This window comes from Lagopus muta, chromosome 1 (genome assembly GCF_023343835.1).
Source record: "Lagopus muta isolate bLagMut1 chromosome 1, bLagMut1 primary, whole genome shotgun sequence".
NCBI classification, from domain to species: Eukaryota; Metazoa; Chordata; class Aves; order Galliformes; family Phasianidae; genus Lagopus; species Lagopus muta.
The window spans coordinates 146,422,178-146,443,763 of NC_064433.1; the positions used below are offsets into that span (position 1 = coordinate 146,422,178).

Below are 21,586 nucleotides of genomic sequence, written 5' to 3' on the forward strand. Positions count from 1 at the left end.
GGAGGGACCGAGGAGAAGATGTTTTTAGTTTTGTCTTTTTTTCTTACCATCCTACTCTATTTTTTAACCAGGAATAAATTGTATCAATTTTCCACACTTTTGGCTAGTTTTGCCAGTTACATTAACTGGTGAGTTCCCTATTCTTCTCTTGAGCCATGAGCTTTTCCATTTATTTTCTTCCCATCCTGTTGAGGATGGGGAGTGTGAGAGCAGTTGGCATTTAGCTGGGGGCAAATAACAGCTTCAATTAATGCAACTTCTTCTAAAATCATGTGTTAAGAAAATTTACAGTGCATGTCTCATGAAGTAGTTCAAATGTAAAGATTAATTGAATTCTTACACTTAAAAATTTTTATTCGTAAGGTTAAATCAACCTTTTAAATAGTAATCAAGCTCATTTGGGATGGTGTATGAAATATTTCCAGAACAAACTACCTTAATATTTCAATAAAATGCTTTATAGCAAATTTTGTCTCACTGTGAAATATACTTCATAAAGAACCAGACTAAATAGTTCTGCTACTAAAATAGATATTCACCTTTAATGATATAGATCATCTATGTATTCAAGTGCAGTTGGCAGTTTGCTAAATGAGCTAGGCAGCACCAAAAAAAATTATTTGTTTAATTGAGATTCACTATGCTATATTAAAGTTTAATCAGTTTCAATCAGATATTATCAATTCTAATATAATGAATATTAATTAACACTGATGTCATAAAAAATCTATTACAAGGATATGTCTTTACTGTTTTATTTTTTACTTTAGGTATTTCTCTCACATTCTAGTTCACTGTCAACCTAGTTTGTGAATGTAGAATATGGAATGATTAATGTTTGCGTTGTAAGTAGCTGAGGATTTTATGCACCTCTGCAAACTCCAATTGTTGTTCCACATGAGAAATAATGAATATAATTCTTCAACCATAAGAACAGAAACTCTTTGCACAAATGCAGATCCCTACAGGCAGATCACTTTCAAGCTGAATTCCTAAAATAATTTCTAGTTGATTGTGTACTAATTGGCATAGCTGCCATTGCACAGCAGTTGATTCACTAAACGGAAAGGCCAATAGCAAAAGTAAACCACAATACAGCTGCTTGAAACAGTCTTCTACTTAAAGTGTTCAGAGACAAGACAGCTCTTACAATAGCATTCATTCAAAATTAAGTGTGCTTCCTATATCACTTTTGTTCTCCCTTCAGAGAAGACATCACAAAGGTTATGTTATTCAATTAAAATATGAAGATAGATATTGACAGCTTCCTCTACCTGTAAGATGTTCTAAATAGATGTTTAAATTTAAGGAGGCTTCTGCCTCTATTTTTTTTTAAACTTATAAATAAGAAAAGCACATTTGCAAAAACAAACAAACAAATAAATAAATAAATGCAAATCCCATGACATTTTAGATGAGAGATTCTCCTAATATGGTTAGCTAGTTAAAAATCTGACAGCGTATCCACTGTGATATGTTATGCAATATAAATCTAATCTGTGTGTACAAAAACTGACAGGAGAAGCCTTAAAAAAAAAAAAAAAAAAAAAAAAAAAAAAAAAAAAAAAAAAAAAAAAAAAAAAAGGACTTTTATATTCTTTGATGAATTTATAAAAGAATGTTTAACTTTCAACATTTACAGAGTGACTCCTGGCCATCGGTACAGCCATATTAAAGAGCCATATTAAAGTTAATGGGAAGTTGTGTATGTACCATTATGAATGCAGCATTGAGGTCCTGAAGACCTCTTGAACTCTCAAGACTGTCTCTATTACATATCAGTACATATATTCAATTTCTTTCTAAATTGGGATTGGTAATTAATGGCACCTGAAACTTCTTTTCACTTATAAAACTGCCACTATTTCTATGCAGTAGGGGGACAAAATATCTTCTTGTTTTATTAGAGATATCTACGATCACATTTATGGGAAGACTGAAAAAAAGTATGAGAAATAAATTAAAAATCTATTTTTATGAGAGTCAAGAAGCATAAGAGATAAATTACAAATAGAAAAAAAAAATCCTTTACATGGTTTTGCAAAAGCAAATAGATCAGATTTTCTAAAATAAGAAAAAACCTGTGCCCCAGACTACATTGTCATAGGTATATATCACCTCAAATCCTTCAACTCTCCTTCACTTCATGTAATACTTTAAAATTAGAAGATAGTACAGTGTTCCTCTTTTGCTGAGAAACCCTAACACAAGCAGTTTGACTAGCTATAGCAGCAAAATTTAGGTGCAATTTAGGTGCAAAATAGGCTTTTGTAGAGAGCATCTGCAATATAATGAATACTTCAGTTAGTGTCACTATCCACCAAAATAGCTAGAAAAGTCTGTCCTGTTTTCTGTGCCACAGTTGTCTGCACTAAATGGATAAGAATTGATAGTATCTTCCTGCTGCATCAACATGTATGTTATCTAAATGTGTGCTGTGCAGTGCCTTATACTCAAAGGAGGAAGAAAAAAAATAGCAAAATATAAATGGTAAGAATTTTTTTTAATTAGCTGATTTGAACCTTAGCCTTAGTTCCAGAAAACTGTGTACATTGTACAGAGTGTACATTGTTTTCCTTTTCTTAGTTCCATCTAGAGAAATCAAAAGATTTTCATCTAAGCATAAATCCTATTTTAGAAGATATGTAGAAATGAAATTACTAAGATGATCAGGGGGCTGGAGCACCTCCCCTATGAGGACAGGCTGAGGGAGTTGGGCTTGTTCAGCCTGGAGAAGAGAAGGCTGCGGGGTGACCTCATTGCAGCCTATCAATACCTGAAGGGAACCTACACCCAGGAGGGGAGTAAACTCTTCAAAAGGGCTGACGACAGCAGGACTAGGGGAAATGGTTTTAAGTTGAAGGAGGGAAGATTTAGGTTGGATGTTAGGGGGAAGTTCTTTACTAGGAGAGTGGTTAGGCCCTGGAACGGGCTGCCCAGGGAGGTTGTGGATGCCCCGTCCTTGGACGTGTTTAAGGCCAGGTTGGAAGGGGTCCTGGGCAACCTGATCTGAATATGTATGTTGGTGGCCCTGCTAGGCAGGGGGGTTGGAACTACATGATCCTTGGGGTCCCTTCCAACCCGGGTGATTCTGTGATTCTGTGATTCTGTGTAATGAGGTTCATTTGTGCTAAATGATTGAGACTCTGATTAGCCTTTAATATTGTTGCGGTAAACTTGCTAGTGAAAAACAAGAAAAGCCAGGGAGAAGATTACTGAGGTTTTATTTGAATTACTGACAATGTGTTTGGTAACCTACTCCTCTCAATTTACCTCCTAGGCATCCCAGCAGTGGGAGATGCATATGTTCAACTCCTAATCACTCTTTCTTTCTCTGTTGTTACTCTATACTCCATATAGTTTTGAGTTTACACATAGTTTTTGAGGACATGCAGTCATCTCAGAATGTTCACATAAATTTAAGTGTTTTGAATTTAAAGTAGAGAAAGACTGTTTTTGTAAACAATCACAGAACTGTCAAGAAAATATTTTCACTCTCAAAGAGATACAAAAGCATTTGCAGTCTAGAAATATGATGTATTTTTTTTGACATTGTGTGTTGTCCTTTCACCTTTCAGCTGAGATAAAGTTAATTTTCTTCCTGATAGCTGTTATGGTACTGTGCTTTGGATTTAGAATGAGAATGATGTTGATCACACACTGATGTTTTACTTATTGCTGAGCAATTCTTACTCAGAGTCAAGGACTTTTCTGCTTCTCATGCTTCCCTGCCAGCAAGGAGCTAGGGGTGCACAAAGAGCTGGGACTGCTACAGAGCTTGCTCTCTATATCCTTTTATTTATTTATTTTTCTCCTTCTTTTTCTATTGTATTAAACTGTCTTTATCTCAACCAACAGGTTCTAACATATACACTTTTTAATTCTCTTTCCCAGCACACTAGGGGAGAGTGAGTGAATGTCTGTGTGGTGCTTAGCTGCCTGCTGGGTTAAATCATAGCAGATGTTTGAGTGTGTCGTAAAAGGAGGGGGATGTAGCACAGTAAAGAATTGACCACCTAATTCCTAGCTGTTTAGTATCTCTGTGGAAGTTATGTTGATATCTTACACACAATGGTAATCTTCAAAAAATTTAACATATATCTTCAATACAGACTAGCAGTAAGAGGAAACTCAAATCAATACTAAGAGAAAAGGCAGCTCTCTGTAGATGTGTCAGGAAGCAAGAACAGTTCATGCTACAAATATGAAATAGGATTCTCTGCCAAGTATGAATATCCTGGTATGACATATCACGCTAATACTCTGCTATCATGTCTTGCCATACATGACATTTCTCCAAGGGTTTGTGATATGACAGTAGCATTGTATTAATTCCAGAACTAAAATAAAAGAAGAGCCAACATAATAGTAATAAATAAATAAATAAATAAATAAATAAATAAAATGAAAGGGAGAGCCAGCAAATCACTGGGGAAAATAATAATAATAATAATAATGAAGATACTGAGCTGTTCTCTACCCAAAGGGACTCAAACTTTAGAATAAAATGAAAAATGGAAAAGGAATTAAAAAAGAAAGAATGGAATCTAAAGCAAAAGCAACATTTAGGTACGCATTTTTAATAAACAAAACAAAAAGCAACATCAACTTGTGCAACAGTCTGTCCTGTTGAAAAAGAAACAAAAATAATAGGTAGTCTGGTCAGGTTCAAACACAGATGAAAGCAAATCCAATAGAAGACAATGTTGAGTTACTGTTGCATAAAGTAGGTGGAAATTTTACTTCCCAGATGTATCTCTATTGGGTACGTGTTACAGAATTGTGCAAAGTGCAAGCTACAATGTATCAACAAATAAAATTTGAGCAGAAGGGAAAGAGAGTATCTTGAAAGCAGGTCTCAGGAGCTTTTCCCTATTTCTGAAGAGTGCATCTGACTAAGGCTGATGTAAGCGTTAAATGTAGTACTCTTCAGAATTCACTTGTTCCAATAAAAAGAATGACATTTCAATCAGGAATAGAATTATCAATGTATAATTTGTTAAATTTATACAGCAGTTTAAACTATGCTAAGAGGCAGAGGGATTTTAACTATTAGATAATTATCATAACACTGACGAAAGCACAAATATGTTAACAGTGATCAAAGGGAAGCACAATTGCAAGTACCACATTTTGCATATGAATAATTCAAAAATGTGGCTCTTTGTATGTGCAGTTGAGAACTCAAGTGATGTATTCTGTCACCATTTCCACTAAGCACTTGAGTGGCTCTCATGAAAACATGTATTAATTTGCCTGTGGTGTGGAGCATTAATATAAGCTTTAAAAAACACAGCTGGAAGGTTTAGCTAGTGTGAAATATCAGTGCCAAGAAAAAAATCACATCTTGCTATTTTTGTAACCTGTTTAAGAAAGCTTAATAGCCAAACGATGGTGTGGTCAAAAACAGAGCTTACCAACATTAGTAAAGACCATAAAGGAAAAATAGATTGTCAGTCACATTTAATGTCATACAAAGTAGTGGCAGCTATTCACTTAAAAGATATAGACATCACTTTCAGTCAAAGCCCATGCATAGTGCACACAGGCAGTCAGAAGAAATGTAACAAATGTCAAGACGCACCAGGAAAGAAATAGACAAATTTATTTAAGGAGGCCAAATTAATCTCATCCCTGCCACTAAAATTTTCTGAGATATGTCTAGGGAGCCTCTGAAATAGGTACTAACTAAACATGATGAAACACCCAAAAATGTATACACCTACAGGTTTGCACTGTAAAATGTTTCCATTTAGCATAGTAGAGTTGGGCCCCCCAAATTTGACCAAAACTTAAGCTTCAATTATGGACAAATATTTTTTAAAATTTTCTAGTCTGATATGAATTGTTTCACAAAGTCATTTGGCTTTTATACAGTTACAAATTAGTAGTTAGAATGCTGGATATGCTGGATTTATTTTGACTTTTAGGATTCCTATCAATAACGAAGAGAATACATTGGATCCTCATTTTTTATATAAATTTTGCTAATTAGATATCACTTCCTTTTGTGACATTTTTCAGCCTTTTGTTAAGAAATTAAATATTAGTCCATACATACTAGCTAGCAGTCCAGGGGTACAAAAATATAAGATGTGAACCCTTCCAAATATGTTCAGGCACACCTTTTTCTGCATCAATAAATAGGAAATCATTTCTGCCAGTTGAAGTGTTTTAATTTCTAGTGTAGCCAATAGAGTAGCACCTGCCTCTGGAGATCTCCACAGGGAGATTTTTTCTGTTTTATGTAGGCTGATGTACATAGTGGTATTTTATACTATGGCAAGATTTTCTGAAATTAGGAAGAAATTATTTGACCTCTAAATATAAATTCCAAGAAATATCCATTATTTTTAAGATCAGTACCTCTAAGATTATCTTTTGAAAGAAGAAATACACTGAAATGATGAAGATCCAATTGCCTAATGACTGTACCAAAATATACTTATTTCATAACCTTAGCATTTGTGCTTGCAAATAAGGTAAACGAATTGTGTCCTTAAATTATTGGGGAATAGAAGAAAAATAATTACTGTTATTATTGCTACCATATGCAACTGACTTTTTTTAATCATGATTGCCTATTAAATAAGAGTGATAGCTGCAGACTGCAGAATATAAGAGAATATGCACTGAACCCATTGTTCGTCTACCATGAAGATAAATGAATGAGGAGGAGTCATTTAAAACGCTCTTCAAAATACCAGTCTGTTCATGTGAAGATTTTTACAGAAGAAGGTGACTTTGTCAAACCATTTTCATCAATGACTAGTTCACCTAAGTTCATGCCACTTCCTCTGATTGCACTTCACTGCTGGGAGCATGGATCTGTAGAGTCCAGAGCACAGATTATAGCAGTCAGGGTCCAAAGGAATCAAAGGTTCTATTGATTTTTGGTAAATCTACTATTTACAGAAAAAAAAAAAAAAAAAGGAAGATTACCTTGAACCTCTCAAAAAGGAGAAATGTCATATGGGCCACTGTGGCATGTACTAAACACATCTGTGTTGTAAAGTTTGTGAACAATTGTAATTTAAACCTGGAAGAGTAGCCCAGAAACCAAAGCCTTACAAGAGATGCTCTCTCTTAAGCAACAAATTTTAGCAACGAGTTAGAGTATTTTAAACAGAATGGACCCTAGAAATCAAATTCTGTGTTTAAGCACCAAATGTTCACATATTTTAAAGCAGACTATTTTCTATGGATTTTAAACACTTCTGTATCTACATAGCAAGAAAACAGGAAACACTGGAGCAGCCTTATTCTCTTCTATGGGAAGGGCAAAATAAAATCCATTAGATCAAATTTCATTTCTTTTCTCACTTACACGTTAAAGATGATCATGAAAGAATGTTTAATGTACCTGTTCTTCTGCTTCTTGGTAATATTTATCCATTTCTACAATAAATGTGCAGTCTGATTTTCTGAGAGCTCACTGGACTCTCCCTCAAAGAGCCCTCCCTCCCTTTTCTCCACATGGAGAAATTCAATTCCACGTCTTGCTTCATGTGCACTTCCATGTCACATGCCATTTTGTCAGACTGCTCCTCTGCTGCCATCTGTCACACAGCAACAAAATGTGAATGAATCTTGATGGAAAGGCTGAACTACTGCCACACCACTACCATCTGCCTCTGATGTAAGTGGCCAAAATAAGAAAAGGTGAAGCACTACTTTCAGAGCAGCCTTCACAATTTCCCTCTTGCCTTCCTGTTGAGATCCTTGAAAGTATGAAGGGAAATATAAAGAAACTGATGAGAAAAGGTGTCATTTGCTTTGATGACAGAGAAAGGAAAGTTTCAGAAAACAATGAGGTTTTTCTTCTTCTACATAGTAGAGGTACTTACTTTTCCTTTTCCAGATGGGCAAAGGACCTGGACTGATTTCTAAATCTGCATTAAATTATCTACTTTAAATGCCAAACTGGTTATCCTCTTCAAACTAGTAACTAGCCTCTCGTTTGTTCTATATATGTGTGTGTATGTATATATATGTTTATTTTTTTACTATTAGAGATAAATGCATAATCATAAAATCAGATTTGTTTTGATGTGTATTTTTGAGTTCCCGTCTGAACTGTAGCTACGACCTCAGTCAATTTATTGCAAGTATTTTGGCCCAGATCAGGCTCCTTTAAAAGCAAGAAAGCCTTATTTTTGAGTACACTTCAGATTTGTTTATTGTTTGGTGACCCTATGGTGGAATATACCCTTTGAAAAAGCAGAAGGATGAAGCAAACAAAAAGATACAGTGTACCTGCTAAATATTTCTCCTTAGAAAATGACATATTTCTGGTATGTGTGTTTAAACTCCTGAAAAACAGAGCACAAAGATGAAATCCTTGAAACGTTTGCAGGTGTTTGTAGCATAGATGCCAACTTGTTGGCAGTGTACCCAAACTTCTTTTATAACCGGTGAGGCTAAAGGCCTACTATTTGTATCCTTAAGAGTAACTCAGATTTGGCCAAAAGAACAGCTCTCCAAGCTCCACGGATTATAACTACACCTAAATTCTGATTACAGAAATGAATCCCATCCCTGCTGCAAACAGACATCATATGTTACCTCTGTTTACACTGTATTACTGTGCCTTTCACAGTATTTATTATGAAAAGTACCAGAAGCAAAGCCTCTGATTCTTTTCTGGGTACTGATATTTACCAAGTGCATGTCTCAGTCCTAAAGGCCTTGGTACCATGACAGGGTATACAAGTAGAATAAAATCAGGCTATACTTAGGCTGGTACACAGACATCTTACTGTGATTTAGAAGGAGGGATGGCACCCTACCATGGCATCATGAGACAGAGAGCAGTGCTGCTTTGATATCTCACACCTTGAAATATTCAAAGGCTGATGTGAAAAGTCATATAAAACTGAATTGCTACTCATTTCCATTTCCTAATACGGACAGAAAATTGCTACATTTCATGCTCCATATGAAACACAACTAGATAACAAAATCGGACTTACTAGCAAGCAAGGTTACAGCAACATGGAATTTATATAAAAATTTATATAAAAGTATATATAGTTGCCTACAGAAATAGAAGATTACATATCATGCTGGCAGCCTTAATGCTGAATTAGAGTATAGAAACATCTGCAGACTGAAGGAATTCTTAGTTATGAAAAGCAAGAGAAATATGATTTTTAATTTATTTTATTTTATTTTTTTTATTTTACTAAATTACCAAATTAAGCTGTTGTAATGCAGTATTACTGCTTGGATAGACAGCAGGAATTAAGTGTATAAAAGGAGGACTTCTGCCTGAGAAGTGACACCACAATCTATTAAGCTTCCCTTATTTAATCTTTTCTTTGTAAGCTTAATATATGATTCATCCTTTTTCATATCACAGAAGACACAGAGGTGAGGTTTTGTATTTGAATCTCTAATTTACCCTTGCTATCCTCCTTTTCCAGACACTAAAAGCTAGTGAAGAATTACTTTTTCTGTAATTTCTTCAACCTTTTTATCTGAGGAAAAACAGGTATATATTGGGTCTCTAAGGTATTTGTAGCTCTTTTTATCCCCTGACCCTATTTCTATACTCAGAGCTACAAGAAAGGAAACTATCACATAGAAAGATAATGTATTTGCAGGATAGCTGGACTCACAGTATATAGACTGTAAGTCTCTCTTTCCAAGATCCCATCCAGCCTTTGGGGAAAAGGGCAAATAAGCTCTCAAAATGAAATGCCTTATAATGGAATTGTTCTATTCCATTCTTTTAGATCCTTACCCAAGGAGGGAGCAACACAGCTCCTGGTCTCTAGAGGAAAACAACACAATAAACTATACTGTGCAGATTTAATATCAAAGAAGAAAGAGTGGGCATACCCGACAGATGAAAGACCTTGAGATTTACCCAGTAAGATTTACAATGTTATTCTTTCTGAATAACTTTCAGTTCTTAATTAAGCCACAGCATGTATTTCAAGGCAAAATTATATTCATTTTCTCACCATTTTGTCACTATTTTAATAAGGAGGTAGAGACATGCATGCTAAAGCTGGAGGGCTAGAAGGGGTATTTCTTTCTAGGAGGAAGGAATAGTGGTTAGAGTTCTAATATAAATAAATAAATGATTATATTCCTAACATAAGAAAAGGAATTTGAATGCCACTTCTCCCAGAATATAATTACTGATGGAAAATATTTTTTGTTGGTTTTTTTTTTTTTTTTTTCATTTCCTATTTTATTCCTTTGTTATTATTAAACAGTGTTCATTTTTATTTTTGTTTTTTAGAAATAGAAGATTTTCATTCTTGGGAAATGAAGTAGAGAAGGAGAATGGAGAAGGAAGTCTGCCAAGTTTGCATGCCCCCCCTACTGAACCCCTCTTTTTCCTCAATGCAGAGAGGTAGTTGTTGTGCTAGAAAGGACAATGACAAAAGATGCCAGTAGAGCACTTTGTATCAATGAGTTCTCAGATTTCATAGTAGAAAAAAATATTTTCTAACTGAAGTGCAGAGTTGCCAGCAAAATTTTTTTTGCTTTTAACACAGTCAGATACTTTGTCTTATAGTTACGGCTCTCCATGTATATAGATATTAATGAGTACAACAAACCACACATGCAGTGTTTTTAATGTATTACAATACTACAGGACCATGTTGGAATTCAATGCTTTATAAGCCTTAAATTTAGTAACTCACTTATATGTGCATCAGGTAGTGAACACCAACTTCTTTAGTAGGCAAGTTATTATTTAAAATTTCTAGCATTTCTATCTGATTCTTAAACAATAAACTTCGCAGCAACAATGGTCAAGATTTTGATTTAGAAAAGAGAGACGATGGAAATTACCTTGTAATTTTTTTTAAATATACGCACTCAGTTAATATCTCTAAATTATACTTTTGTTCTTCTGCAGCCTTAATACAGTGCTGAACTGGTACTCACAGCTGCATATGGCCCAGCTGCCACTCTTACACCCTACACTCGTCTACCATAAGCAAACTTTTTCACTACATCACTTTTAATAAGTTAAGTAAGAAAGATTAAACAGGATAGGGTATTGTGGGTTTTTTTTGTTTGTTTGTTTGTTTGTTTTGTGTTGCTGTACATGGAGCAATGACTTGAATTAACAATTACCCTATAAAATATAGTAAATTCATATGTTCACCACTAGATTGTTTTTAGTTCTATACTATGTATAAAGATAGAAGTAACTTACCTGAATAACATGTTTCAGCTTGTCAATAATTTGATTTACTACAGGATCTGTTCCTTTCACTCTTACTTCTGGATTCCCAGACTGAGCTTTGATTCTACTGCCAACCACACGATGAGTATAGCTACTTGAATATAGAAACACACACAAAGATGTAACTTATTCTGCTCTCACTCATTTTCTAGTTCATATTAACTCAATTCTCATGGCACCAACATTACACTTTAATGAGATGCATTAATTTTGTGCGTATATTTCTAATAGAAAAGAAATATAACATAATCATTTTATCCCACAAAGTTGTGTTATTTGTTATTGTTTTAATGTTGCTGCAAACTTTAACGAGAAAAGTGTTATCTACATTTTGTAGGAAGAAACATTTCTCTTTGCATACTTTTTATCTCCATTTTATTTTTGTTAAATACAAACTGCACAGTGATTGCCTAAATGCATAACATTTCAGGTTTGGGAAAAAAAAGCAACACTCCATATTCTATATACACTGTATGTTTGAAACTATATCTGAAGTTTCATAGTGTTTCTGTGAATGCACAAGCAGCTTGAATACATATTGCAGGACAATAGCCAAATTATGCACAAATTATTTGGCATTACATAACTGGTGTAAGTACACAGAAGGCAGAAATTTATTTAGTGAATGAATATGCATAAAATAAGCCATGGAAAACAGATAAATGTTCATTTAAGTATGTATCAATGTAGTAAGTAGAACAGTGGTTCTAACAGGCTAATATAGCAAAACTCAAAATGCCAATACTAAAAATAACCATTTAGCAAAATTCTTTGGCTTATGAAGATGCAATTCTTCAGCTTCCTATTTTTTATGTAATACTGAAGTTATGCAAGAAAAAACTGAATTTTTAACTTATCATAGATACTGTGCATTATGCAAATATCCTCCATATGTTATGTTTTGTCTGCATACTTTACAAAAAATTAGCTTTATATATCTCTGTCTTAAAACTATTTTGCCAGCTGTTACGCTGATAAAAAGAAAGAAAGGAACGCTATTAGGAGCAGAGAACAGAAGTGCCTAATTCTTGCCTATCAGATCTTCAGATGAGCATAGGCAAGATAGCATATTCAAATTTTGCAAAATACAAATTTTATGAAAATTGCTGCAAGTCCTCTTAGCTTCACAGAAAAAATGCTACATATATGAAGCAATCATAGGAAAATTAGCCTGCTACCTGAGTTTGCAGAAAGGTCGAAGTATAAGTCTGAGGGGCAAGGACTCTTTTTACCCTTGGGCCATTGTATATGAAAAATACTCAAGGAGAGAAATTTAATGTTCATCATTGGTTTTAATATGGATATCTCTTGCAGGAGGAGCTGGGAAAGGGAATTACCAAAAGGATGAAGAGGACTATGATCATCAACTATAACAGTTGATGGAAATTGGCACACAGAAAGAATATGGGAAGAGAATGAAAGGTGAATGAAACGTACAAAGAGAGGAAAGGGGGAAAAGTGTGGAGAAAGAAAGAAAAAAAAAAAAAGCCCTTTCAAAGTATGAACTTGTTTTCCTCCTTTAATTGTATTTATGAGAATGTTAAATAATGAATGCTGTTCATTAAAGCAAAGTTGCCACATAGCAACAATATTTTGTCTTTGATGTTTGCTTAAATATCACCTTAAGTAAGTGAGATTCAGTACGTTCTTAAAGAAGTATACAAGGACACAAGTACCATTCCTAAAATGACAGTGGCCACATTCTTAGATATAAAATAACTCTATTGTACAGAATGACTAAATTTTCCATAGATCTGATAACACAATTTGCCTTTGTACAGATATTACAAGAAGATATGTTTTAGACTTCACGTTCATAGAATCATAGGATCATAGAATGGGTTTGGTTGGAAGAGACCTTAAAGTCATTGAGTTTCAATCACCTACCATGGGCAGGGTTGCCAACCACTAAATCAGGGTTTCCAGACACTCTGCATTCTATTGTGTTGGGAGACCAAAGGCTGGACACAGTACCTCAGGCAGGGTTTCTTCAAACACTTGGAAAATGAACTAATTCTGAAGCACTGCAATTTTTTTTCAGACTTTTAACGGACAAATATCCAGCAGTCTTTGACTGTTGAAATCCTTTAAAGCTTTTGGTTTCCCATAAAAAGTACCAAAATTCTAAGCCTAAATACAGCTCTGTACATGCTAATGAGGAACAGTGTTCTCTCTATTTTATAGAATCATAGAATCGTAGAATGAGCTGGGTTGAAAAGGACCACAATGATCATTGAGTTTCAGCACCCCTGCTATGTGCAGGGTCACCAACCCCCAGACCAGGCTGTCTAGAGCCACAATGCTAGTAAATATAATACAAAATTTAAATTCTATTATGTATCATGCTACTGTAGCAACAATTACCTAGGATTAGACACAAGTTAAAGATTCTAGCATTATTCATTCTTCATTAGAGCAAATATATTGTCAGTTGTATTTAGGGCACACTGTATCAGCTAAAAGTAAATATTAAAAAAAAATGTGCCTGTTACTAAAACCCTTACTGAGCCCATCACTGATTTTCTAGCTATTCTATTACCTGGAATAGACGATAATATTGCACAATCAGGACAAGTCATAATGAAGTTAATGCAGTTCATTAGAACATGGAAATTGAAAGAGAAGTTTAAAAAATATACATTCATAGCAATGCTGAATACGATTATGTGAATGGCTGATATTCTTCGCAGCAAAGTATTTTGGTTTATAGCAGACAGCTTTTTATGCCCATTTAGTGACACAGTAAAGATTTGTATAGGGCTGTATACAAAATCTGCAGCCCCTCTACTAAACTAATACAGCAAAAAAAAGTCCAGATGTTCATACTCATATGTAGTACAAGTGGGCATGCTCTAGCCTGGAAATATCCCTGTCCTCAATTCTTGTGCCTGTGCTGATGACTTTGTAAAGAAATTGAGCTTGGTAAGGATTTTATACAAGAACTACCAGGCTACCTTTCCCTCCTGTAAAGAAGGAATCCATTCAGTCAGCCTGTCAAAGAATCTACTCACATTAATAGTTCAAGCTATATCTTTGCTGACTGCTCAGAGGTAGGGTTTGCTTTTGCAGCTGAGAACGGGGAAGGGTAAGAAGTTGAAGCAAAGATAACAAGTGCATTATGTAGTGACAAGCAGCACTCTAAGGCTTGATAATAGTACATTTTTAGGTGCATTAGCATTATACAGGCAGATCATTAAGTACTGAGATTAACAGCCTCCATATTATTTGATATTACATTCTCTAAACCGTTTAGCACACTTCTGTTTTCTTTTTAGTTCTTGGCTTTTCTCCATTCCATCTCTGAAAGAAGTGAATCTGTAATTTTTCTCTGTTTCCCACTGCCTGCAGTCTCTTCCTCCACAACTATGTTCCTAAGTAGAACAGAGCACTGCCTGGACTAAAATGTTTGCAAATGAAACAGTTGCCCTGAAAACAGCACAAACCCTGATCTGCACCAACTGATACATTCCATCCCATCCTCCTGACATTTTTGTCTGTTAAAGACCCCAGGAGTCCACAGATAACACATAAAATTACATTCACAATAATCACAGAGAAAGCATTGGATTCAACTTCTGCATATTTCAAAGGGTCTACTAAATGTTCTACCCTATTACCAGCTTGACTCTCACAGGAACTACTTCTCTGTATCTCCAGAAATCCTCATATGAAGTGCTGGATTATTTAAACCTTGAAATATTTGCAATCATTCAAGAGATTTTGTTTCTTTTTTTTAATTATTTTTGTATGCAGGGAGAATTTGATCTCGAAGTTAATCTTCAAGGTTCTGGATGCCAATTTTTATCCAGGAACACATCTAATAAAGTTTCACATATGGAAAGGAAAAAGACAAAATTACCAAAAAAAAAAAAGGAAAAAACAAAAAACACCAACTTATCTGGTTGGAACAGAAGAATAAAATCCTATTTTGGAAGCTAGAAGCAAGCAAGCCTTTCCCCAATACAATCTTTGTTATCAGATCACAGCATAAATGCTGAACAGTGTTTTTCAAGATGGAGGTCTCAGTACCAAACACCCAAATGTGAATACATTCAACATACTGAAGTAAATGAAACTATCTGGTTATATTTTATTCCTGATATTGGAAAATCTAACATATATTAAATTGTCCCTCCTTTCAAAGTGATGCAGATTTGAGCAGTTGACTTCAAAACCCATCATTTGACTTTGAGTCTTTCGTAATTACAGGCTCACAAATCAGGCTGAACACCCTTTTTCTTTCTTCAAGTGTATAATAAGGCATTGACAAAGCCTTATGAAGTATTGTTTTATTAATTCTTACAGCAAAATAAAATTTATTGAAGTCAGCATGTTCTTTGCAGGAGAAAAAAAAATACTTACATACTTCTGTTTAATTTTCCACGTTTATAATTGTGTTTAATTGACAAATATTATAAATAAAACATCTTCACACATTCTAATGTGGACTGAACGATCTGTCAGAACAAAATATTCTGTTGGGAATTTGAGCATGATACACAAAACTTCATCCCTGTAGACTTTCATTTACATGCAAAATATGTTTCTGTTTAGTGAAAGGAAAAATATAAAAATCTCAGACTCTTGGTTTGAGAGACTTCATTCATTATAAAGTTTTAATACAACATTAATCACTTTTTGTTTTTTTTACTTCTAATGTGCAAGTAATGAAAAAAAAGGTTTTAAGGATACCCGCAGAGGTAGACCAACTTGGGCAAGTGTTTCTCAAATATGAATTCTGGGGAAAAAAAATATAATAAATAAAAAAAATTATTGCTAGAGAAGTAATAGATCCACCATCTGTGCTCATTTCTGTGCAAGCATGGTAATGTATCATAACACTTTAATCGGCAGACTTGGTCCCCAAGTACCATTCATTTTCATCAGCACTAAAAAAAAACAAACACCAATGTATTTGTATTCTATAAACATGTTTTAAAATGATGAATAGCAAGTTACCCATTCTCTGAGTTCAATACATGAATATTAATATAAATGCCCTATTATTTTTTATTGCATTTATGAACTCAGCTTTGGTTCTTACATTTGATTGTACCAGTAACTCTATTAAAGGAGAAGGTCATGATCTATTGGCTATCAATAATTTCTTGGTTCTTACAATTAGAAAAGCTATTAGAAGTCATATATATATGAATTCTGTTAAGAATCAGCCAGAACTGTGGGCATAATACTTAAGAGATATGTATCTCTATATTACTTCAACATGAATAATCTACATTGCATTGTGACTGCAATAAATATTGATACATCATATTTACTGTCAACAACTGACCATGATTTCTCATTTCTTTACACTAGGTTTATGTAGTTATAATAGCAGAGAATAGATAGCATTAAGTATGAAATTAGTGCTAAAAATGGGCCTGAGCTATTAAGTTTTGATCTAGATCCAAACTTCCTCAGAATTCAACCCAGTACTGGCAGCATTTCCCCTCCTATGTGTTGCCTGGGGAAGAATCCATAGCTGAACAACTAGACCTACAAGGAGCAGCTGCTCAAACTCTTTCAATACCCTTGCATAAATTTTAAGAGTTAATACATTTGACAGGTGGCAAGGATGGGCAGAAGGCTGGCATAATCTAAACATACTGTGTGTATAGCCCATTGCACAGGCTATACAGAAATATAAAAAATATATACAGAAATATAGGCTGCAGAAATATCCTCAACTCCAGATATCTCCAGGACGCTCTTTCAGCAGCTGACCAATGGACTGAAATGCCAGGCTTAAAACTGACCACTTGCTGTGGAGTTTTCTGAAAGTTCTGGTTAGATACAATATATAAAAGAGCAAATTACGTATCTGTAAAAATAATTTATTACAGTTGCCCTCTTGGTAAAAAGCATAAAAGACTTTATTCACCTCTTTTAACCAGCACTGATACTGTAACACACTTACGCTTTTTGTAATATATGCCTCCTTCACAAATTGCTTTCTTTCCATATTGTAGTGTGGAAATGTAGACATTCATGTATTGTGACTGCTAAGGGACTTGTTTTGTTCAACTTCTCATTATAATTAAATAAAAAAATTCTAATTAATTTACAGGTTAGGCTGCAAGCAAGCACTCATTTTTATAGTGGTTCACTTTGTTTCAGGAAGGTATGAAAATGCAGTGTGTCTACTCCATTTTATTTTGCATTGGTTCTGTTTTTGTATTTTTCAATCTCGGGATATTTTTTTTAATTCATTCCCTGTTTGGTTGCTTTCTGATAACTGATTATTGCTGCTTTATGCCTGATACTGCTAACTTCATCATTGCTTGACATTTTAAGACTACAGGTAATTGATTTTTTTTCAAAATTTAGTCTTTACATTGTTTCAAAAACTCAAGAACTGTAAGAACTCAAGAACTGTAAGACTTCTTATTTAAAAATTAACATGGAAATTAATCTTACTCTCAATTAATAGTACCAGCTGTATTAGTTGTCTATGTATTAGCTATCTGTGCTGCAAAATGTACTCCACAAAGAGCAAGACGAAACACCTTCAATAGCAGCACTGTTCTGCCAAAATTAATCTCTGTTGAGTGTTACAAACCCAAAATCATTTAATATAAACGAGGGAGTTCCTCACTCTCACAATCTCTACATTCTCTGCAGAGGCAAAAGAAGAAGCACCTGAGTGGGAACTCCTATCAATCTGTATTGCTCCTTAGCAAAAAATATATTCCAGTAATTGCATGCTATGCTGAAGAGAAAAGAACTGAAGGTGAGCTTTGAGACAGATATTTCATTTAAACTAGGTGCCTTGGGTAAGTCACATGTTTAAAACTGAGGAAATAAATTCTTATTACGTTAGAAAATAACTAAACCACAGACATATGCAAGTACACTAAATCTAGATAACTAAGGACAACAACATCTCCATCTTCGTGTAGTATTCTTGAAACCTTCTTACAACCTAAATAATTCTACAGTAACTTCAGTTAATGGAGCAATGAAATGAGAGATATTAATGATCATAAACAAGCACATAAATGTTTATAGAAGTTAGCTGGCAAAACAAAAGGAACTATCTTGGAGAAACAATATAAACAACTTGGAAATGCAAAGCTGTCAAGCCTAATTAGTCTAAAACTGAGAAACCTGCTTCCTGTATACATCATTAAAATATATCTGCTTGGAAACAGCAAAAGGATCATGTAACCATGGCACTACATTGGACAGCAAATCTTGGAGACATAAGTCTGACATTTCATATTTTCTGTAATATAATGCTTCAGCACACAAACCAAAGTATCTTCTAGAGACTTAGAATGTCTCTTTATAATTTTAGGACTAATATCCGACAAAATGCTGACAAGGTCAATATTTTCCTCATAGCAGTATGGCATAGGCATTACTCCAGTACAAATAATGCTAAAGGTGCACTTCCACAATCCATTCTTTGTTATTGAGTGGTTGGTATTTTTCTGAAGTTATCTTTAGAAAATAACTACAAAATGACAGTTAAGTTATGGTGAAAGACTATCAAGCAGATAATAAACTTGAATATCATTACTGACAAAACTAAAAAAAAGTCACTCAGCAAATAAAGGTCAAATGAAGAATCAACCCAAGTTGCTGTGAAATGTAATTTCAGCAAATTCAAATCCTCACGAGCCACCTGATAGATCTTTTTCTGTTTATTCTCAACAAGTGAACTTTCATTTGGTGGTAAAGCTGCTTTCCTTGGTGCTCTCTGTTGTCAGATTATACTGAGCTAGCAAAAGATTGATGGATTACTAATAAATAAATATAGATGGATGATCAGTCTCTGTGACATTGGATTCATAGTATTATCCTACTTTTCCTGAATGTGCATGAACAACAATCTGAAAACTATGATTTGGTGACATTTATCCAACCTATGATGTTTTTCATCTTAAATATTTTATGACTCCTACATGCCTCATGTTAATTGTGCAGAATTTTTTGTTGTTGTTGTTCTCACCTAATATAAAATATTACACTACAATATCACCTAAAATTTCTGTTTTTTGTACTGAAAAATCCTAGAAAACATAACATTATATGTTCAGGACATAAAGGACATAATTGTCTCTTCATTAAAACCAGTCTTAAAATTATTAAGTGTACTGGCTGTGGCTGGATGGAGTTAACTTTTCCCATGGTTGCCTACATAGTGCTGTGTGGCTGGTGCACTTGCAGCTAAAGCAGCATGCATATCACGCTGATGTTTTATCTATTGCTGAGCAGTGCTGGCACAGCATCAAGACTTTGCCACCCCCCAGAGCCACTGGGCTAGGATTGAGCAAGAGGTGAGGTGGGGACATTATGAGGACAGCTGACTTAAAATGGCCAAAGAGATACTCCATACTATATGGCATCACGCGCAGCAATAAAAGCTGGGGAATAAGTTTCCTTTCAGTCAAGGTGTGTGTCCTCCTGAATAGCCATTATGCATATTGAGGCCCTGCTTCCTAAGACGTAAACAAACACCACTTCATGATCAGAAATGGAGAATTTTGTCTCTCCTCACGTCCAGATGACCTTTGCTTCTTTTTTTGTTTGAAATGAACCAGTTGTTCATTTCTATATTTTTCTCTTTTCTCTTTAATTAAATTATCAATAATTCTTTTTTTTTTCCTCGTTCTATTTCCTCCCCCTCCTCTTCCTTTGAGGAGAGGGAAGAGACAGAGCAGTGTGGTGGAGTTTAAGTTGGCCATCAGTGTGAGATCACCACACGCAAGCATGCTGTCTTCATGTATATCTGTGCAGGAGAAAAATCAGCTGCACTGCTATAAAGTTTGGACCGGTTTTATTTTCCAAAAATATCAAGCAAATTACTTAAAAAAAAAAAAAAAAAAAGTGTTTTCACAATATTTAGAAGTTTGTTCAGCTACTAACCCATAACTGTTTTCTTATTTCACAGCTCTGTAATTTACAGTGCCTTTTCTGAACACGTTATATGATTGCAAAACACCTTCATTATCGCCTCTTGGAGTAAAATGAATAGCTTATGAGAAATAAGTACAGAACTACAGGTCAGAACTCTACAGCTTGCTGTATTCCATTAAATAATACAATCAAGCATTACACAAAGATATGAGTATAATACCTGTTATGTGCTTGTCTTACCTAATATGTACATGAGTTTAAGTGCTTTTCAGAATGCCGTACTGAAAAGTAACTGAGTAAAGATCTCATTCTTTACTGGTCTTTAACTAGCCTTATACCAAAGATAAATATAGCTGTATTAACTTTCTTAATTTTTGGCACTTTCCATCCTCCATGATAGGCACATTAATCTGATTTTTAAAGTATTTCAGGACAAATCAGGCTTTAAGAATACAAGTTCTACATAAAATTATGTTCAAAGTTATTGATATATACATGAAGAGCTTAGATTCAGAAGCCACTTTTAGCAGAACAAGCAATTGTAGTGTCTGTAGTAGGTTAAGAGGCTACGTATAAAGACACAAGAAAGGTATTTAAGCTGATCTATTAAAACCAGTATCCTTCATTTTAAATTTTTTTAGACTAAATTATATCCTACAAAATTAAATTAATTAATACTAAATTAATACCACAAAAGCATATTTTAAATAATAAATACTATAAGTAAATAATAATATAAAGCACATCATAATACAGGGGAAATAAGAAGGGATAAAAAACATTTGAGAATGTTTCAGTGTTTTTCACATTTCAGCCCAGCTGTTCTTGCAGTTATGTACGGTGTAACACCATATTTAATATTTCTTTGAAAAGGAGAATTCCTTCTTCAACCTTTGTGGTTATATCCTTCATGGTTATATATGTCACCACTGGTGACAAGTGACAGGAGAAGGGGAAATGGCCTCAAGTTGTACCAGGGTAAATTTAGGTTGGATATCAGGAAACACTTCTTTACAGAAAGGGTGGTTAAGCACTGGAATAGGCTCGCCAGAGAGATGGTTGAGTCACCATCCCTGAATGTGTTTAAATACCCTTTGGAATGGTGTTCAGGGGCATAATTTAGTGGAGGATTATTAGAGTTAGGATAGTATGGCTAGGTTGCAGTTGGACTTGATCTTTAAGGTCTTTTCCAACCTGAGAGATTCTATGATTCTATGATTCTCTCTCTCTCTATATATATATATATACATATGAGCCAATAATACACTCATAGCAATTATTGTATTATTTAAAGATAGGGATTGTATTGGAGGTTTCAGAATTTTAGCAAACTTTTTTCTCCCTTTCTTCACAACTTTCCCTTCTTATGTCTTCATTCAAAGACAAGCTCTTTCAAAAACAAAGAAATTTACAACTTTCACTTATCACATTGATTTATAGTTTTCTTTTAGATCTAAATGAGTGGATGTAGTTAAAATTATTTTCTCTTCAGTGAATAAAGGTTCACTG

The 21,586-nt window shown here is 34.4% G+C and overlaps 1 protein-coding gene across 1 annotated transcript in view; it reads right to left on the reverse strand.

Moving 5' to 3' along the window:
* Positions 1 to 21,586, reverse strand: part of GPC5 (glypican 5) — a gene marked incomplete at its 5' end in the record, with an annotated part of 595,457 nt that overhangs the window by 395,755 nt on the left and 178,116 nt on the right. Inside the window, 1 exon segment of the mRNA XM_048963011.1 lies at positions 11,183 to 11,303. Coding sequence (XP_048818968.1) covers positions 11,183 to 11,303 — 121 coding nt within the window.